At 36.6% G+C, this 21,814-nt stretch overlaps 1 protein-coding gene across 6 annotated transcripts in view; it reads left to right on the top strand.

Annotated features, from left to right (window-relative positions):
• Positions 1 to 21,814, top strand: part of LOC145688250 (uncharacterized) — a 212,835-nt gene that overhangs the window by 34,365 nt on the left and 156,656 nt on the right. The window contains exon 1 of one of the 6 annotated variants that reach the window (XM_081762199.1): positions 11,331 to 11,458. The exons of the other annotated variants lie outside the window; for them this stretch is intronic. Coding sequence (XP_081618325.1) covers positions 11,423 to 11,458 — 36 coding nt within the window. The 5' untranslated portion in view covers positions 11,331 to 11,422. Of the gene's footprint in view, positions 1 to 11,330; positions 11,459 to 21,814 lie in introns of those variants that run through there. 6 annotated transcript variants of the gene reach the window in all.

The following is a 21,814-nucleotide window of genomic DNA, read 5'->3' as shown; positions in this document are numbered from 1 at the left end:
TTTGTTATTTTAGAAGTATTCTGTACATTAATGAGAAATAGTAATATTATTTTTACTTGACTTTGAATACGTTGTATCTGAAAGTTAGTGACTGAAAACCGAGTGAACTAAGTAACTGAAATTCACTTGACGTAATAGAAACCAACATAATATTTCAAAACTTTCATTGTCAATAAAGTTTATTATTTCAATAAATATATAAACTAATATTGACTTGATGCCATTTTTCTTCTTTTTCGTTCCTTCTGGCCGATTTTGCTGCGTTAAAGACAAACTGTTAAGGACTGATACCTAATTTAAACTTGTGTTAAACTATTTTAAATATATTAACTTCAGGCACATATATATTTAAAATTGTTTTCTATTTATGCAGTTATAACACAGTGTAAAAAGTTCTTGTTTCTATTCTCACCTTGATAAATTGTAAGTGGAACAAACTAGCAGTAGAAACGTATTAGATAGAAGTTACATTCGTACCGCGTTTGCAGATTAGTAGTTAGTATATGCATCTTATGATGTTGTGTACAAGCTAAAATTAATGCTTTTGTATGTGAACATGCTAAAGTAATAATTGGTCAAACCGTAATTGAAATGAGAGTGGCCGACAATTTTTTACTAGAGTATTAACTACATATTGACAAAATAATTTGTATTTATAAGGTAAATGTAAACACATTTATTACGTTTTTTCCTTATATATGACGAAGTCTTTATTCTTTTGACTATGCTAAAATCTTTTCTTGACATCATGTAGTATCAGCTATCATAACTCGAATAAATTGGCTGGAACTTCTTGCTTTCAAGCATTTTTATAAATAGAGAGTAAACATTTGTTTCGGAGACTGAATACGCGGAAAACACGGAACATTTCTATCTAATTTTTCAATAGTATGGAATGTAGCAACTAGCAATTGTTAAGTAACGTGTAAAAGTCAGCCGTTTTGTATTTCCTACATCACCCAATGAATAAACAATGGCGGCCGTTGTTGTGTGATGTGTCTCTTCACGCAAAAGGACATGTCACCCCTCGGCTATGAGTGATGTTGAAACCTAAATCAGTGATTAAAACACAAATAAACCGACTAAAAGTGAGTCATGTTTAGATTTTAATTCTCATTTTTCAACTTTAAATTAATTAGTTAATTAAATTCTATTCTTCCCCATCCGTTAAGAGATAAAATAACGATGTTTTGAATGAAGAAAAACTACTTAGAAACTTTACTCACTGATTATTCTAAAAATGAAATAAACAAATCTCCTAACGCTGAAATGAAAATACATGATCACAGGTCCAATTGACATTGGACGTAAAACTAATAAATTAACATTAAATGAGACACCAGAGTTCTTGTTTTGACGAAGTCCTTTGGCTGTCTGCTGAATCCAGGATTAAGCAAAATTTCATATAGTGTTTATCAAGTTAGGTTAATTATATAGAACGACTACGTTGAAACTTCATAGTACATAACTATTACTGGAAGAAATAGTAAGCACATCCGTAGACACTCGCCTTAATTTAAATATTTAAAGTTTTTGAACACAAGTTTAAATTAGCAAGAGCTTCTTAACAGTTGTTGATGAATTAAAAAGTTGGAACCACTAAAATGTTAATTTTAAAGTTATTTTTTTTTATTATTGGAGCAAAACCTGACATACTTTATAGTGCGCTTTTAGATGATCTGTATGAATTTAGAAAGTTATAAAGTATATTTACAAAATACGGAAAAGCTTCACAACACTATTTATCACAATGCAGTATGTTTCCCTTCTCTTTCTTTCTTTCTTTATTGTTATTTCAAACCCCCAAATTTCCTAACTCAACGTACATTTCGTCCCATGCGAACCAGAGGAACGTAACTCCAAAAATGCTGTTTTAGTTTTCTTCATATTTGAACATAAGTTTGAAAGCCCCACTTGGTGTAAATGGAACTTAATGCCAACTGTTCTCCTTGTCTATCATATGTTGTAATGTAACTCAATTACCATCTTCTTAAAGACACATCTTTCTAAGAAAATAATATTTTTGTCCTCTCGCCTGTAAATCTACGAAAATGGAGTTACGTTCGTCTGGTTCTCATGCGACGATTTGTACAATTCCTTAATAAAACTATATTTATTTAACAGGAAAATGATTGATGTAACATGGACATTTGATTTTACACTTCATCTGTACTCTTTCTCTTAAAAGAGCAATCTAGTTCGATCATTTTTTCTCTGAAAATATAAGTGGAAAAATTTTACAATTACTTATCGGGTACAGAATAATACTCGTTCAATACTACATAGATGTAGTAGCTTGTAGTATTGGACCCCTCACAAAAAAAAAAAAAAAAAATCTGGGTGCACGCCCGACGTAGGTGTACCATGGTTCAGTGGTAGAGTGGTCACTTTTGTTGCTACAATCCTGGTTCAATCTCAGTCCATGTGAGTTTGAGGTGAACAACATCGTGAGCTTCGGTTTTCTTTGAATTCCTCCCCCATAATATCATTCCCCAATTCTTTCATGGTCATTCACTTTTATGAATAATCCATTTTATTTAGCCAAAAATATATAACTATGGGTTATTAAATTAAATATTTCCTTTCATTTGGTATATGCATCTTTGCATCTTATTTGGTTGGTAACTCTTTGAGCACCAACGGTTTATGGTGCAACCCAAGTCACTGTGATGAGTTCATATATCAAGACTCTCCCACCGAGGACCGAGCTCGGGATCCTGCGCACGAAAGACAATGTAGCTACTAGACCAGCAGCAAGCACATTTCGTGTATGTAGCTTGATGAAAAAATCGAAATTATTACAAAAATATTTTAACCGCTGCTTGAGACTGCAACCCCCCAATGTTGGAAGATATGCGGGTTGCATATATTTTGTTTTCTAACGGTATCTCACAGATGCTACACTTCAAGTAAATAATTCGACGTGAGATATTGGTATATCAAATTTTGCTCGAAATAATAACATTATTATCATCATTATTATCATCATCATCATAGGTATTTTGATATTATTAGCAGGTCACTTGCCGCAACTGAGAAGCTTCCATGCTCCACCTCTCTGCGTCCGCTATGCGTACCTCTTCATCTTCACATGCGGGGCCGCGGTGGCTCAGTGGTGGAGCGTTCATTTCTGGTGCTTGGGGTCCCTGGTTCGATCCCAGCTCGCACCAAGTGAACTTTGTGGTGGACAAACACCGTTTGTGTGAGTTTCCTCAGAGTTCTCCATTTCTTCCCACTTTCTTCATTCCACCATTTCATTCATTATTTCATCATCACGGTCTCCTTTAGCCTAGCCGGCATAACCGTGGGACGTAAAACTCAAGAATTTCATTTCATTTTATTTTCATCTTCACATGTGATTTTTCTTTCGATATTGTCCATTAATAGTAGTCTCCTTCGGCTCCCCCTCTCTTTCCCGCCAACATACCCCTCTACTATATCCCTCATGATATAGTTCCTTCTTTGTCAATGTCCCAACCACTTCCTCTTCTTAATAATATCAAAACTAGCATATATTATCCGCTTCGCTGGGCTGAAATAAAAATTTAAAAGCACAACTAGTATATCATGTGTTTAGTATCCGTGACATATGCTGTTTTCGTTTTTAATGGTATCGGAAAGATCATTGATCATCTCGGCGATCCCCAAAAATGTGGATTCAGTACTAATATCGGTCATTTTCGATCATTTTTAAATATCTCTTCCTCCCCCTCCCCCAAGTTGCGGGTTTAAATTTGAATTTAAACGGGATCGAAAGTATCACTCTTTATCTAAGCGACTCAGAAAACTATAAATTCAACACTGTTAGTGACCGTTTTCGATCATTTTTATATATCTCTTTCTCCCCCTCCCCCAACTGGCGGGGCTGATTTTGGATTTAAACCGGATCGGAAATGTCACTGTTCATCTGAATGATCCTAAAAACTATAGATTAGACACTAATATTGGTCATTTTCGATCAATATTATATATAGCTCCCCCTCCTCCTCCGTGCTCCGGCACACGGCATCAGAATTGTCACTGTTAATCTCAGCTCCTCCTTAAACTATGGATTCAACACTAATATCGGTCATTTTTGATCATTTTAAAATTTCTCTCCTCCTCCCCCTTCCCTATTTTGCATCGTCAAAGTGAATAGCCTAAAGTAATCCCTGCCCCTAAACTCATATATGTTGATGATTTAGGATTTAAACCGGATCGGAAATGTCACTGTTCATCTGAATAATCCTAAAAACTATAGATTAGACACTAATGTTGGTCATTTTTGATCAATATTATATATAACTCCACTCCCCTCCTCCGTGCTGCGGCACACGGCATCATAATTATCACCATTAATCTCAGCTACTCCTAAAATTATGGATGCGACACTAATATTAGTCAATTTCGATTATTTTTAAATGTTTATCCCATCCCCTACGTTGTATTCTCTCCCTCCCCAACTGTCGGGGCTGAACTTGGATTGAAACAGCATCAGAGGTGTCACTGTTTCTCTCATCGACCCCGAAAACTATGGATTCAACCCTAATATCGGTCATTTTTGAACATTTCTAATTTCTCTCCCCTTCCCCTCTCATACGTTGCATCATCGAAGTGAATAGTCTAAAGTAATCCCTTCCCCTAAACTCATGTATGTTGAAAATTTGAGAGAAGATCAGTCGGGTGGTTGAAGAGTGAAGAAGTCACAAAGGCAGTCATCTTTTATTTTTTTTTTACATATATATCTCCCTCCTTCTCCTCTCCTACGTTACTCCGTCAAATTTAAATCATAAAACGAACCAGGCCTAAACCACATCTATGTTGAAGATCTGATCAAGATTGGTCGAGTGGTTCAGGAGTTATTAAGTTTTATTTATTTTTATACCTTTTCCCCTCCCCCACCCCTCAGCTCTAGAATCAAAGTGAATACCCTAAAACCAGCCCAGCCTCGAACCTCATCCATGTTACAAATTTGATCGAGATCGGTCGGACGGTTCAGGAGATTTAGAGTCACAAACCTAGTAATTATATATATATATATATATATATATATATATATATATAGAGAGAGAGAGAGAGATTGTTCTTTTCTCCCGCAACATTTCTAACACCCTATCATTCGTTTTTCACTCGACCCAGCTTGTTGTTTCTATTCTTCTCCACACCCACATTTCGAAATTTTCCAGTCATTTTCAATCATTTTTGCGTAATGTCGATGTTTCTGACCAGTACAATACTCCGGAGGAAGCATTTTCTCAACTCTTTATTCAAGGTCCCTCAAAATAGTATTTTATTTCCCCTAAAGACTTCTTTCGCTATTCCTATCGTTGCTCTTATTTCACGTTCACACTATAATAACTTTTAATTTAACATCTCAGGATGATGCACTTTAGCCCAAAGTAAAATATTGATCGATGGAAGAGAATGAATTTTTAATAATTGTTGGAATGATGAAAGTGAAAGGAAATGGTAGAACACCCAGGAAAGTCACAAGAGTCAGTTTTTGTCCACAAGAAAGCCCACTTGGCTGGTGCTGGGATCGAACAAGGGACTGCATGAACTATTGATAAACACTCTGCCACAAAGCCAACGCGGCCCTCGTTCCTCAAAGTTGAATTAATTGTTGTAGCAATATATAACTGTAGTAGCTTGGGCACGCGTAGTGTAGTCGCTAATGCTCTTGCAGTTTGTGCGAGTGGTTCCGGGTTCGATTCCTGGTGGGAAGACTTGGTCAAAAAGTTTAAAATATTTTTCGGGCCGCCATCCTGAATGAGATTTTCATGGGTTTTTCTCATTCACGGCATGCAAATGCCGGAATAGTAACTAACATACAGGTCCAAGGCTGCTTCCTTCTTTCCCCAATCCTTTCATCCTTCCCTCTCCTTGGATATTGTGATCGCCGAAGGACGTCATTCCTAATACGTGACAGGTTAGCATGGCCATAGATGCAGGAAGTCCAGAAATCTAATTCGTAATCCTAATTCTAACTATAGTAGTTGTCTGTGTCACATCTTCTAATATAATAGGTCGTGAAACCTAAATAGAAATGCTTATGCCACATTCCGGTGTCTTAGGGTAGAAAGCGTCTATGTAACTGTAATGAAGAAAGAAACGTTTGAAATGTAATTTATTTGTACCAGTGTCTATTTTGTTTTATTTTGAGTTTAAATTTACTACAATGATGATCCGAGGGAAAGAGAAATGGTAATTATGATAATTAACGAAATGGTGAGATGAAGAAAGTTGGATGACATGGGAGAACCCCAAGAAAGGAAAAGCACGCCATATATTCTACTGGTATTAAGCTGGCCTTAATGCGATTGGGTTTTTCTCTCACGATATAACAGACGCAAAGTGTGAAAAAGCGCGTAAGATTTTTTTAAAAATTCTTTATATCTTCCGAATAAAGTTCCCTATTGGAAAATTTTGGAGTACAACTGAAACAACATTTTCATTAATAGGTAGAACTTAAAGAACTTAATGTTAAGTAGGAGAGTGTGGTATCCCACATTCCTGTTCCTTTTATTAAAAATGTTTATTTTTTAACATGCTGTCTCTTGGAAACTAGAAGCTTTATCTAATAAATTTCTATTATATCAAACTAAGAGTATTCTCAACCCTAAGGTAGTCTCAATACTTAAGAAATGCTTCCATTAAAAAAAAATATTCCTTCCATTGTTTCTTCCTAGTTGTTTGGTCTATAGATGTCTAAATGTTATCATTGAATAATATACGGTGCAAATCGGAATACCGCTTGTAATTAGGAGACACCACATTTTTTTTGCATTTTTTAATAGAAGAGGGGAAATAGTTTGTAGCATAAATAGTTTTCAGTTTTTAAATGATTTATTCTAAGCTTCCATTGTTGTTAAAAAGGGACTTTCAGCTCATTCATTAAAATTCAATGCCTCTTCAAATCCTCACACTATCATTATATCTAAGATGTCTTCCTAATACTTTTATTTCGAAACTGTAAAATCTCTCGTGTTAAACTTCTATCTTCTCATTTTAGTACACTACCATAGTACTCTAAAGTCGAGAGAGTCAACTACCTCGTACTCTAACTTAAAAAAAATCCTTTTCTCCTATTTTCCTGGTTGCTTCAGCTATACTTATATGACTTTCATGATTTGGTAGCATTTCATGTTCAATCAATACTGAACTTAAAATTAATCTGAATACTAGTATTTTGTATTATAACCTCATTGAATTTCAAGGCATAACAGAGGGAGCAAAATTCATAGCTTTTCTTTGATATCTCTCGATCAATTAACCGATACCGAATGGGATTCTAAGGATCAGTTGCAGGTCTTGAGGGAAGTCACGCTTTTACCGCTACTAGCTAAGAGAAGAAAAAATAATATTCTTGTTCTTTTATACAGGAATTAGGACATAAGTTAAGTTTTATTCACTTAATTTGTCGTAATAATATTATAACTTTTACCGATATAACTTTCTTCAATAACCGCTAATGCTCACGATTATAAATCAATGGACCGTGCATACATAAAAGGGCGGTCAATTTGGACTTCGCACCTCCATTATTTAAAATATTCATTCTTCGCTGCTTTCCTCTGATACATGGTTAGATCGGTTGGAGTTGTCTGCTTTTCAGAAGCGAGCTTATCTGAGACGTAGACTTATATCTTAAAGTGGGATTCTAACCACATGAGCCACATCGGGAACCGAACCCGTAGCTCCCGCTTCAAAGCTGTATGTTAACTATAGCGCCATGAGGGAGCTCTCCTGATATGTACGCGTACAATAATTAATAGAACTGCGTAGTGACCCCGAAAACTATGGATTTGACACTAATATTTGTCGTTATGAATTATTTAGTATATGTTTCCTCTTCTCTACCAAGGGTGCTGATGGAACTGAACTTGGGCTTGAACGTCATCAGGAGTGTTGCAATTCACCTCAAGGACTACTAAACTATGGATTCAACACTAATATCGCTCATTTTTATATTGGCAAATCACTTCCTCTCACTCTCCTCTCGGGGTGCTAGAGGGGCTTTACCCCACATAATTTTCTTTTCCAGGTTATAAATAATATGGGTTTCGGAATTGCTCCACCCATTCCGGAGTTATGCTGGAACGTAAACACACGCACACACTCATTTATATAAATATATATATATATATATATATATATATATATATATATATATATATATATATATATAGGTAGATAGATAGATATGGATGTTTGAAAATGATGAATGATATCAAAGTAAAGTAACTATTAATGTTGATAATGGTCAACCATTAAAAAAAATCGAAACTGTATTTTTCTGTTCGCTTTGCTGTTATTTGATAAGTGCGAAATGACAGGAAACCAACAATGTCTTACCGTTGAATGTGCATAATATCCATGTTTCCGTCTCATGGAGTACAATACTTCACACGAAACATTTACTAAGCATTTTTAAAATTATTTATTCAATGACCAACAAAATAAACATATAATCTCCCTAAATGCTTCTTTGTCCATCTCTGTCGTTACCTTAATTTTACTTCATATCCTCAGTAATCATACTACTTAGATATCAAAAACTAGCCATATTTCTTTACTTTCTCCCATATTACTACTTCCATATTTATTACAGACCGTTTTATTCCAATTAATATTGCTTCCGTTTTCTAGGCAGAATAATATGTCTAGGCATAATTGTATAAAATAAAGACTCAACTTTTCCATGTTTATATAAAAAGTTTGAACCCTGCTCTACCCTTACGATACCCATGGGGGACGAATTTGGACTGAAACGGCATCAACAGGGTCACTATTTACTTTATGGGTTAAACACAAATATCAAACATTTTTTTCTATTATTTTTACATGTTACCCTCTTCCTACCCCAGCCCTTCTCAGTGAGGTTGAACTTGGATTTCGAAGACGTCGGTAGTATTACTAATTATCTCTGCATCCTAGAAAATGATAAATTTGGCACTAGCGTAGGTCGGTTTCGATTATTTCTACAAATCATCCCTTCACACTTTCTCCTTCCCTTGCCAAAATGTACTAAAACCTCGGTTTGTCCAGGAGCCACTTAAGTACTTAAATCGTCAAATTCAGTGAATCTTTATAGAAACGAGAGCTAGACTGTGGTCAGTCATGTACCAAAAATATTCAAAATCGGTCTATATATATGCTTCCCTCGACCTCCTGAAAACAGGAATTTTCAGAACATTAAACCACGGGTCCTATTACTTATATAATAGGATGAAGAATTTGTATACCTAGAATTTATATACCAGGTTTCATCTCCCTAAGTTGAGAGAATGGTGAAATACTCCATTTTGGTATAAATTTTACCCCCTTGGTCTCTACCTTTAGGATATGTATTTTAATCACAGTTACATAATAGAAGCCTAGGTTATGTCATGTCCTATTGTGCACCAAAACTCACCAACTTCTTTAAGCGGCTCAGAAGTTCGCGACTAAACATAGTTCCATAATTAAAACGAGAGTTTTTAAAAATGCTGGGACACGGGTTCCCTTATATTAAATGAAGAATTGAATTGCCAAGTTTCATCTTTCTAAGTTGAGAGGATCGTTAGATACATTTTTCGCGTAAAAATTAAATCTCCTGCTCTCTTTCTTAGGATACTTATTTTAAGAAAAAATCTTAATAAAAACCTAAGGCAAGCAGGGATCAATTCAGGTGCCAAAAGTCATCGAAATTGATCATGCGGTCGGTCTAGAAAGAGTTGAGGGACAAACATCGTTACATCCATTTACATATATATGCGGGTTCGATTTCCTGTGGGAGGTTATGTGGATCGGATTACATATTAAGCTGTAGATCGAGGTCTTATATAGCCTCGCTGCTGAACTTAAAACAAAACTAACCCATATACGGAACAGAGTAATGTATAATGACACAAATGTTGATTAGAATTATTCTGAAGTGTTTTAAATTCATGATTAATTTTTATGTATAATATAGTGCACAAACTAGTAATCAGTTTCACTACTGCGGGGGAAAATGACAATGATATATTTAAGTTTTTAGGTCTTAAATTATGTACCGAGGTTAAGGGAAACGGTCACGATAATATAGACGATAATAATGGAATGACGAAAGAGGGAGAAAAAGAGGAAGACCCGAGAAAAATCACACATACACAGTATTTGTTCACCATAAATCCCACTTCACGCAGGTTGAAATCGAAACAGAACCCTATGTAATAGAGTTGAGCGCTCTATCATTGAGCCACCGCGGCCTCTGTGAGGCCTATTATTTTAATAACAATCAATTAATATTTTACTTTTAACCATATCATTGAGATGTTTTCATCAGGGCTTGATTTGCGGCATATCAGAGGAGCACATGTTTCAATGATCCCTTATATTACAGTGGAATTTAAATTTATAATTCAGGTTTCAAAGTGGTTTGAGGTTTACATTGATTGGTGGTTGAAGGTTAGCGTCCCTTTTGGGCACTCAATCTATATGGCTCATGATTTATCGCTTAAAGTCGGAGCCTAACCAATACTCTAGTTTGTATACGTAGCAAACTCCTTCCATCTAAAATCAAATCCAGAACCACACACAGAGAGAACGACATGCGTTCGTCACTTATCTCAAACATGTAGATGAGTATGATATTAATTAACCATGGTAAACAATACGTAGTCCAAAGTTGAGATTCAATGAAGTATACTTCTTGGTTTTCTCGCAAATATACAAATTTTGTTTTTCTTTTAGTAAGAATTTTCGACGTAATTTAGACGAATTTCTTGAAAACCTTTCATAGGTTATAAAATACAACATAAAATATCAGAAGAAATAGCATTGATACTGAAAAAATGAATGTTTGATCGTTATTATATTTATAATTATTTGAATTACATTTACTATTAATTTAATATCAACTGTATTTCCTTGTTACGTGTCACACTCTTTTAACAACGATAAAAATGGATACTCATTTTATAATGATTATATTGTTTTTTACTGACAAATTATAAAACGTCTTTCTTCGATAGCATTTGGAAAGTATTTCAATACTTAGTTACATTTATTTTTATTTCCATTTATTTTCATTTATTTTCATAATAGAATCTCATATTAATTTGAGTTCAAGTTGATGCCATTCAGAAGCAATATTCATGTAAGTAGTTACGTCATCCAACGATTTCCGTTTATCCTCCATGTTGGAAAGAGAAGGCGCGCAAAACTCCTTGTTCAAGTAGGCCCCTCCCTCTTGAAGCGCGGGAAGCGTCACATGTTGCTTTGCACGCGATCGTGATTGGCTGACGATACAAACTTACGTATGTAACCTGTATATGAAAGCGATTGGCTGATGATATACAGTACGTATGCAACCTGCACTTTCCTCAGTCCGTTCTGTGTAGTTGGATGTAGAAGAAAGTTGCTCTATCTTAGTGCTTCTCGTTTCTCAACGATTTCGTGAAGTGTTTTTTTAATCGAAATGAATCCGACTAATGGAAAGCAATCTGCTACAAAGGTAAGCTTACTTAAAAAGTTTTAGAGATATTATATACGTTAAGAAGGAATATTAACAATATTTTCAAAATGTCTCCGGACACGATGCTTCTGAAACTTAATGATTAAAACCAAATGAAGAAGCCAATTCAAATTCATTTGATATGACGAAAACTGCCAAAATGTTTCGAAAATTCATTTGTTATTTATTTTAGTTGGTAAACCGGTGAGGTAATTTTGATTTGACGTTTCTTCTAACACTTTTTTGATTTCTCGATTCGACATTGCCGCAAAGAAGAAAAACTGTTAAAAAGTGGTTCCTAAAATAAGCTCGTGTTAAACTCCTTTAAATATATTCACTTAAGGCGAATATATATATTAATTTGTTCTTTATTTCGTCTGGAAATATTTAAGTTTCATGAAGTTATAACATGGTACAAAAAAGATCTCTTTTTTTACTCTCAGTGAAACAAACCAGCTATTGAAACGTATTAGATAGAAATTACATGTGTATCTTGTTTAACACTAGTAGTTAAGATATGAGTCTTAAGAAATAAATAAATAAATGATGTTGTATAGGAGCTAAAATTAACGCTTAGGCATGTGAACGTGCTAGAGTAAGAATAAGTCAAACCATAAGCGCTACACAAAACCTAATTATGTGTGAGTGGCCGACATTCCTTTCCCTATAGTATTAAGTACACCGTGACAAAATAATTTTTATTTATAAGGTAAATGTAATGCATTCGTTAAGCTTTTTCCTTACATAAGACGAAGACTTTATCCTTCTTTTGACTGTGGTTAAATCTTCTCTACCCAACATGTACTGCCAACTCTCATAACTCGAACGCATTGTCTGGAACTTCTTGATTTCAAGCATTTTATTTTAAATAAAGAGTAACAACTTGTTTCGGAGACTGAATACGCGAAAAATAACATTTGTTTCTTAATTTCTCAACATTATAGAGTGCGGTACTAGCAATTGTCAGATAACGGGTAAAAGCCAGCCATTTCATATTTTCTGTCTCACTCAACGAATAATAAGATGGCGGCCGTTGTTACGAGGTAGTGCACGTCATTTCTCAACTAACGGTAAAGCTGAAACCTTTAAAATAAAAATAAGCGTACTAAAAGTGAGTTACTTTTATATTTTTTTTTTCAATCTTAACCCTTTACCGATATTGTTGCAAAATATTACAACACTATATGTGAAGCGGTGTTATTCGTTTCGGAGGCTAATTTACCGCTATGGTGATTTGTTGCGTTCCTGCAACATCGGACGTGGAGTATGTTATCTATTGCTGCCATGTATCCTGAGGCATATTTTCATAATTTTCTCTCCACACAATTGCAAAATGTCGATAAAGGGTCAAACTAATGAGTTATATCAATTCTATTCTTCGCCGCCCATTAAGATATAAACTAACGAGTTTACTTATGAACTTTTTTCAGTAATTGTTCTGAAAAAATAAATATAATAATTATCCTAATGCCGAAATGGGGTTATATGATGCCAGGTTCTGTTGTCAGATTGTAATATTAATTTATGAAAGCTGATAACTCTAACGTGTGATAGAACATTAAAAAAATGTTGTTTATGTTCAGTAGTTTCGAGAAGGATTATCTCTACAAGCTGTATAAACATGATGTGTTCAACGTAATTTAAATAGAAGTTCAAATAAGTATTTAGCTTTCCCGAGTAGGATATTATTAACGTATGAGTACATTGGAATTAAAACTAATAAGTTAATATTAAACATGGCGCTAGGATTCTTGTTAGAAAGAAGTCCTCCGGTTTGGTGTCAAATCCAGAACGAAGCGTCCGTCTTTTAAGAATAATAGGGTACTTATACATAACAACTGCAACTTCATAAAACATAATTATTACCAGAATAATTAGAAAGCGCGTTCACAGACACTCGCTTTAAGTAAATATGTTTTAAATGTTTGAGTTTTAATGCTTGAACTAGGAACAACTTCTCAACGGTTTTTCATTCATACAAAACTTGTGTGTACTCCCTAGAATGTAATGCGAACATTTCTTGTTTTGCTGGAGTAGAACCTGACACATTCCGCTATGTATCTTGTATATTTCCAAATTACAGAAGAGCATCGCAAAGTCATTTCTTACATGCAGTATTTCTTTTTCTTTTTTCTTCCTTTCTTTCTTTTTTGTCCTTAGTTTTTGTTTAGTTTTCTTTCTTATATATATATATATATATATATATATATATATATATATATATATATATATATATATATACAGAGTGAATCAAAAGTCTGGACACGGTGGAATAAGTCGAGAACTGAACTTCGGAGCGAAAAACCAAAAAACACGTGTTTAGTAATATTAAAAAATCTATCTGATGAAACCAAATTCGACCCTCTAGACCCAACCCCTGGGGGCTGGGGTGGGGTCAACTTTGAAATTTTAAATAGAAACCCCAATTTTTGATTCCAGATTTGGATTCTACGGCTCAAACTATGTAAGGTTTCATCAACACTTTTCCGTCGATGCATAATATGGCTCTATAATCGGCGAAAGTAAATTAACTATTTGGGGTGAAAAAGAAAGACATTTTGCTGTTAGCCCGAGAATCGTTACCAACAGATCCGTCACCGTTAAAGACCTGTCACTTATAAACGAATCGTTCAGGTGAACGAAGCTTTAACGTGTGAATGAACAAACGGGCAATCACATCCCAATGTTGCAATCCCATGTCATGTATCACTAAACGTGTTATCATTCACACATCCATACATTGCATGTGAGAAGAGAAAACAATAATGAAACGAATAACCCCTCCCCCCCCACAGGTATCACTTCTTTCACAAATGCTCCACTATAATGCCGAAATTACAGGTTACGCCTATAACTTCGTCATGTCTATCCCGAACGAAAGTTCGATCAACGTCCTTAAGAGGCCTCCATGCCACGAAATTAAGGTGGTATCATACGTACGTATTGAAATGTGCACTCTGTTCACACAATGCTCTTTAGTGGTACTTCCTTTAGTTTTGAAATTTTATTGGAACGAGAGAATCAAATCTTGTCTAGGGTCCGTTGTGATCAATTTGTTGATGACACATTACAGACATTTAAAAATTAAAGGATGAAAGGATTAAACATAAAAAGAAAAAATATAGACATGTAAAAACTAAATTTGTTTCAAGAGTTTTTCGTTAATATCAATACTTTTTGTTTATCTTCGGACTTTTAAGATAATGAAATGAAAGTCGACTATTTCCTGTTGTAGTCAGGACAAGACAACCTTCACGTGAAATACGAAAAAAAAAAAAAAAACTTTCCCGTGCTGAGTATTTAATCGGCTGTTGGAAAATAACTCTTAAATCTCTCAATCAAAAGAAGGAAAACACTAGCTTCGAAGACAAATAGCGCGAAAAACCGAATTTCACAGGCCAACATTTCAAAAACTATCCAACGTAGAAAGTGCGACTTTATCATTTTCAAAGAAAGTAGTACCCATTTTGTTTTGAAATGCATGCCCGTGTTTCAAAACGCTGGAATGCGTGCGCAATGGGTTTCCTAGTGGGACTGCCGAAAATGAAGCAATTGCCAGTTCGTCAACCCCATTAGAAAATCCCTTGTGTTTGCACTCCAGTTTTGAAACATGCATTTTTTAATAAAACAGGTATAACTTCGTTTGTAAAATTGTAAGCCGCATTGTTTACGTTGCATAGTGTCTGAGATATAGGCCTCTGAAATTCGTTTTCTCATAGTTGCAGCGCCATTTATCTCCGAAACTAGTGACATTTGACTAAAGTTGAAGACGACATTTTTATTCTTGTGATGTGTCTTAACGCCGTGGCAGAGAGATTTATCAGTTTGCAACACTCGATATAAATAGCAAAGCATCATTCTTGAGTCTTGACCGTTTTGCTTGTACTGTCTTCAAAATAGAACAAAATAATCACAAACGCTTTATAGGATATCCAGACAATATTATTGAGTTTGTCGTCCTTTCATCACGAGTCACTTAACTGCTTTCTTTGCATTCATTTGCTTCAGAATAAAAGCAAATTCTAAAAATGGTTGCAACGCGAAAATAGTTAGGTGACTCGCGATAACGTTATCTCTTTCAAAATAACAGTCTCTAGCTATTTTGATGGTCTTTGGTAGTTAAGGCTTAGATTGGGGAGGGCATGGATGTGAAAAGACAGTGGCCCTGGCTTTACGAAAGGCACCTTCCGGCCGTGTGCGAATGAGCGGACATTGTATAGTACGGATGAAATGTACTTCAGAGAAAAATAATATGGGAAAATTCAAAACATTATAGATGTTCAGCAGTATATGGAGTATTGCTCTTTATCTCTCTCGTATTGTGCACACTGCACCCTGGAATTCGTTTGATAGGACTGAGGCGAAGGAAAATTTCAGTCAAAATAGCGACCAGAGCACAGTCCGTGCTTACGCTCCAGCTACCCAATGCTGTTTGGCATGCAGACAGGTTACCTATCCAATAATACCAGCTGGCCCGCTTGCGTGCAACTCAATAGGTATTATTTTTATTTATTTATTTTAGTGTTGCCACGAGGCGAGGCAGTGTTTTCACGAGACTAGACGAGGCAGCCCCAAAATCTCGTCTCGTCTCGTGGCAACACTACTCAGCTGTATGCAACGAATGTTGGCATGAGAAATTTGAAACGGAGTAATTTATAAAGCTTGCTGGGGTCTCTGTCAACACAATAAAATGTTCCCTTCATTTTATCAAGAATTTTGTGTCGTATATGGATGGACTGGAGCCAGTTCGAGGTGACTTTTCGTTAAACTCGACTCGACTCGAAACAAAAATTTCAACTCGATTAGGCAGTGCGACTCGTCAAATATTTTCCAACTCCACTCGATATTTGATCGAGTTTCGAGTCGAGTCGAGTCTGAACGAGCCAAATCGAGTCAATGTATTAGTATATATTTACTATCTCCTGGGATTGACTAAAATATCCAGAGAACCAGATGATCAATTAGCCGGTATTCATGTTATCATCCGGAGTTTATCCATCATCCGAATATCATACCTTGGATACTATCCATTGTTCGGATATTATGTGACATCCCCATATCAGTCACCCGGTAAGTAGTTATCCTATAACCTCATAACCTTCTATCCAGATCGGGTCATCTCTTATCTTTCCGGAGAAGGGAAGGGGAAAGAGTTAGGAAAGGTAACAGTATCGGCCTTACAAAAGATACCATCCTGGCATTCGCCTGATGGGACTGAGGAAAACCAGAGCAAACTCGTCTACCTCATTAAAATGTGGTCTCCTCTCGTCTTGTACTAGACGAGATGAGATGCGAAAATTATCTCTTCTCATGAGTAACAGTAAAATTACTCCGCACTAGCCGTTTTCCAAGTAATCAAGCTTTGATTTGAATACGAGGTGCACGAGCGAGCAAAATAGCAAACTTTACTCGACTCGAAACTCGACCAAAAAGTAGTGACTCGAGTCGGGTCGTGCCCATTCCTAGTCAGGCTGCCTACTAAAATTCCAAAATGAAATTTCGTGACTTTTTCGTGACCTGTTCTTTCTCTAACCATAATATTTAGTAACGTTCTCAAGAGCGAATTTGGGTGCGAATAGGGCCGCATTTTCATGCATGCGATTTGATAGCATCTAAAGTCGACCATAGACATTTTCGGTGGTGTGTTTTGACGTTTTATAGAACAAAATTTTCCAGTTTATACTTATATTTGTACAGATAAAAAAAATCGTGACAAAAAAGCTAACTTTCGTGACTTTTTCTGGACTTTCATGACTGTTTTCTGATTTCGGGACTTTTTCATGACTTTTGTGACTTTCGTGACCGATAGAGACCCTGCTAGTGTCGTAGTATTTTATGGGACGAGACCTAGGCTTCGAGACGAGACCGGCCTAGTATTTTCGAGACGAGAGGAGACTGTTTATTAGAGACGAGACATCCCCTAAGTCTCATTTCGTCTCGTCTAGTGGCAACACTAATTTATTTATTAACGAACCCCATTTACACAACACGATTTTACACTAGAAGTATAGTGAGACGAACAATACTAGAAAAGGTTAGAACTTGGGAATGTGTCGTCAAAGGGCTATTGACAAGATACCCTCTCCGAATGCACCTAGTACAGCAGAGAAAATGCCTGAAAAACCCCCAGGCATGATGGTCAATGATAAGAATCGAGCCCATGACATCATAAATAGCTAATTGTGGCGTTTAATTGTACCTACATACAGCATAACTAATAAAGGGGATGTTGCCTTATAAATAGGGCCTTTCCGACTTCTTTCCAATACCTCACATTCTTACCTTGCCCCGTGCTCCCCAAAGTTGTCCAGCCAAAACAACATTCAAATTGGGATTCTTTAAGACAGCCTACCAATGAAAAGATGCTAAACAAAAGAAAGAAACGTCAAATAAGGTTTGTCTTGTGGTGATCCTAGTGCATGAGGGGATAAGCTCGTCACCTTGCAATCAAAGGGTCCTGGGTTCGACTCTCGGTGGGGGACACAAATGACTCGGATCCCACGTTAAACTGTGGGTTTTGTCCTTCAGTCCATGGAAGTCAATGAAAAACCACCAAGGGTCCACCTTGCCCAAAGAGCCTCTGGGTCAAGGACTTGCTTTTGCGCATAACACCACATCAGCATCAGCTGACCTCTAGAATACGCTCTTGTAGAACAGCGGCACGATATTAGAACACCAGTATTTCAAATTATAAATTAGTTAGCTTGTGAATGAAAACTGGATACAGTGAAATAACTCTAGAAATGCATCTTGGATCGAGAAAGACAAAACACATTTGATAAGCTATTCGATTATACCAAATTCAATACTCTACTCCATCATTGGGGGTGGGATCTGGGCCAAGTTTGAAATTTCAAATGGAAACTCCAATTTTGTATTGAAGATTCGGAGTCTACGTCCCAAACTATGTAAGGTTAAATCAAAACTGTTCGGTCAACTGGTGATATGGCGCTGAAATTGACGAAATTAGATTACACTCAACGTCGTTCATGAGGGTTATATTAGTTACGATAGTCGGGACACGGTGGAATATCTCGAAACTACACTGCGAATGAGACAAATGGGCAAGTTAAAATTATTCAAACGGCTGTCCAATGATATCGAACATAACCCTCTTTACCTTCGAGTGTGGAGGGGGCAATTTTGACATTTCGAATGAGAAACCCATGTTTTGTTGTTTAAATGCAGATTAGAATTCTAAAAACAAAAGTTTTACTCGAAACACATGTGTCGATTCGTGGCAGATGACGCTGATATCGATGAAATTAGATGGCTGCTATTCATTTGATACTAACTGCCGGTTTCAATCTGAAAAATCAAATATCGTGGGAAATACGCACCGGAGCATTAAAAAAAACTAGGCGTATAATGTTATTAAAAGAGCTACCCTATGATACAAAACTTGACCATTTATCCCCTCAAATGGGGTCGCGTCTGTGGTAAGTTATAAATTCCGCACTATGTTATTTTAGATTCGGAATCTAAGCTTCAAAATTTGTAAAACAGTGCGAAATAATTGCTTGAGTTTCGATAGATGGTGCGGTAATCGCAAAAAATAAGACGCTTCGCAATTCCGAAATCATGAAAGTGAACTAAAAAAATAACACGAAACGTGTTCAGTATTGTGAATAAAATCTAGCGAGAAGAGTTGACCCAACCTCCATCCCTTGGTGGTAGCGTGGGATACAACGTACGTGGATCGGGTCACCCGTCACTACCGTCAACGGCTCCTGACAAAATAAACAACACATGGATTGCGAAAGTCAGAGGGGCATACAGTAATAAATGGACATACAGTACTACTACTACTACTACTACTACTACTACTACTACTACTACTACTACTACTAATAATAATAATAATAATAATAATAATAATAACTACTGGTGCGGCCTATCATTCCATCTGAGTTTCGGACGATCGCGTCACTGCCCGCCAACAGGCATATGAGGAGTTTTCTAAACGGATTAGCCGCGACGTTTGCATTTACGTGACTCCGCAGTTTGCCTTATGACGCCGAGTGGACCCGAAAAGTGGGACGCTCCGCCCGGAAATTGAACCCGACAGAAGTATAACGCTCTAACCACTGGACTATGGAGGTCCTTGAATAAATACATACTAACATAAATAAATGATTGCAAACGCAAGCAAAACTTCTTTTTCGTTAGTAATGCAAAGTGGACTCCGCCCCTTAGTGTTCCCCTCACATGAGTAGAGGAAACAGTATTTTCCCCACCTCTTATTATTTGTATGCTTCCAGTTTGTCTCTTTTGTTTGTTTTTGTTTCAGCGAATGGCATGGATTGAGAAAGATTTTCCATTTATTTGTTCGTGAACAACCCATTGTATCTTTCGATCCGATTAGTGTTGATTGCATGAGCTGTTCAGCAGCGTGTCCAGAATCCATACTCTCATACGAATTGGACAGCGCGGTTGTGGCCGTTCAACGTACTACGACAGACAAGGCAATGAATAACGATGAGACCGCACTTGACCTTCAGAACTTGATCTGAAAACATCTCTTGGTAAGCTAATAAATAAAGTACAGTATTCTTTTTATCAAGAATATTTCTTCGAGTTTTCTTTCCTTTAGGGTAGAACGCGACTAGCAAACAGTCCTTCAAAACACCACTTTACTTTTGCACAAGTTTTCTTAAAATAGTTCGAAATACGTTTATTTTCATAGTAAAATTTATCGTATAGATAGTGTTAGTTTGCTATTCCGTAGTGAGCTACGTAAAACTTCCGTCTGTTAACTTTCATGCGAATTTGCTTCCTAACACACCAAACTAATTTAATATCCATATCTTGTAGAAATATTGAGTTACCCTTCCTTCACACAAGAATACGTGCAATTTTGCAATGGCTTTGTCTACACAAGAACGAATTACAATTCTTCGAATGCGAGGTTACGGTGATCTTACTAGGTCATATGAGCAGACAGCTGTCTTGTTTAATGACACACACCCTAATCGTCAAAATATTTCAGCTTCCACTGTGAGAAAAACGGTCGTGCGATTCGAACAAACTGGCTCCGTGGAGGACCGACCTCGTTCTGGCAGACCAAAATCAGCAACGGATTTGGACACAAGTGTAACAATAATGCAATCATTTGTCGAAAATTGTCATGCTTCTACAAGAAAAGTAGCCTTGGAACATGACATGACCCAGGCATCCGTTCATCGTATTTTGACTAATGCAAAGTGGCATCCATACAAAATTACTTTGACGCAACAATTAAATGACGATGATCCGGACCGGAGAATAGAGTTTTGTGATGAAATGATGCGCTTGTACGATGCTGATCCAACGTTCTTTGATCGCATTGTTTTCTCCGATGAGGCTACTTTTCATTTAGATGGGGAGGTGAATCGGCAGAATTGTCGTTATTGGGCTGATGAGAATCCTCATTGGATGCGTGAGAGACATACTCAGTATCCTCAAAAGTTAAACGTCTGGGCTGGTTTTTGCAGGCGTGGGATAGTCGGTCCATTCTTTATCAATGGAAATTTAACTGCAGACGTGTACCTGAACCTTTTACGAGACGAAATTGTGCCCGCATGTAATAATTTGTATGAAGGTAATTTAGAAACAGTTTGGTTCCAACATGATGGTGCCCAAGCTCATTATGCGCTTATTGTAAGACAATACCTGGACCAAGTATTTGAAAATCGGTGGATAGGAAGGCGTGGTGCTATTGAATGGCCTGCAAGATCCCCAGATCTCACACCGTTAGATTATTTTCTGTGGGGCCATCTCAAAAATAATGTGTATGCTACGAAACCGACTAATTTAGCGGAACTTCAAAATCGCATCGTGCGTCAAGTGGAACTCATCGAACCAACCAGCATAGAAAACGTTCTTCATGACTTTTACTTGCGATTAGGTCATTGCCAAACTGCACTTGGTCGTCAGTTTGAACAGTTGATAAAGTAAATCAGATTCTCTTCAGACTACATTGAACTCCTCAATGTAGTAACCTGTAAGGTGAAAGACATCATCTATAACTAACGTCCTATAATGAGAGGCGAGAGAAGGAACTCAAAATCAGACACACCGATGGTGAGAGGCGAGGGGATTCACCTAAAACAAGCACCCCGATGGTGAGAGGCAAGGGGACTCACCTAAAATAAGCACCCCGATGGTGAGAGGCGAGGAGACTCGGTTAAATCAAGCACCCCCAAGCGAGCAGAAACTTACTACGTCCACGCCGTTGTTCCTGGGTAGCGCTGAAAGTAGTTTCTTTCAAAACAAAACAAAAACATTGCAATGTAGCAGGAATGAAGAAATTAGTTTCAATTAACCCTTACGTGTAAATTCTAATTCTTCAATAATACGTGAAGGTTTCCATTTGAG

The sequence above is a fragment of the Thermobia domestica genome, chromosome 6 (assembly GCF_964235325.1).
Source record: "Thermobia domestica chromosome 6, izTheDome1.hap1.1, whole genome shotgun sequence".
Lineage (NCBI taxonomy): Eukaryota > Metazoa > Arthropoda > Insecta > Zygentoma > Lepismatidae > Thermobia > Thermobia domestica.
This window is presented reverse-complemented; position numbering and strand designations above follow the sequence as displayed.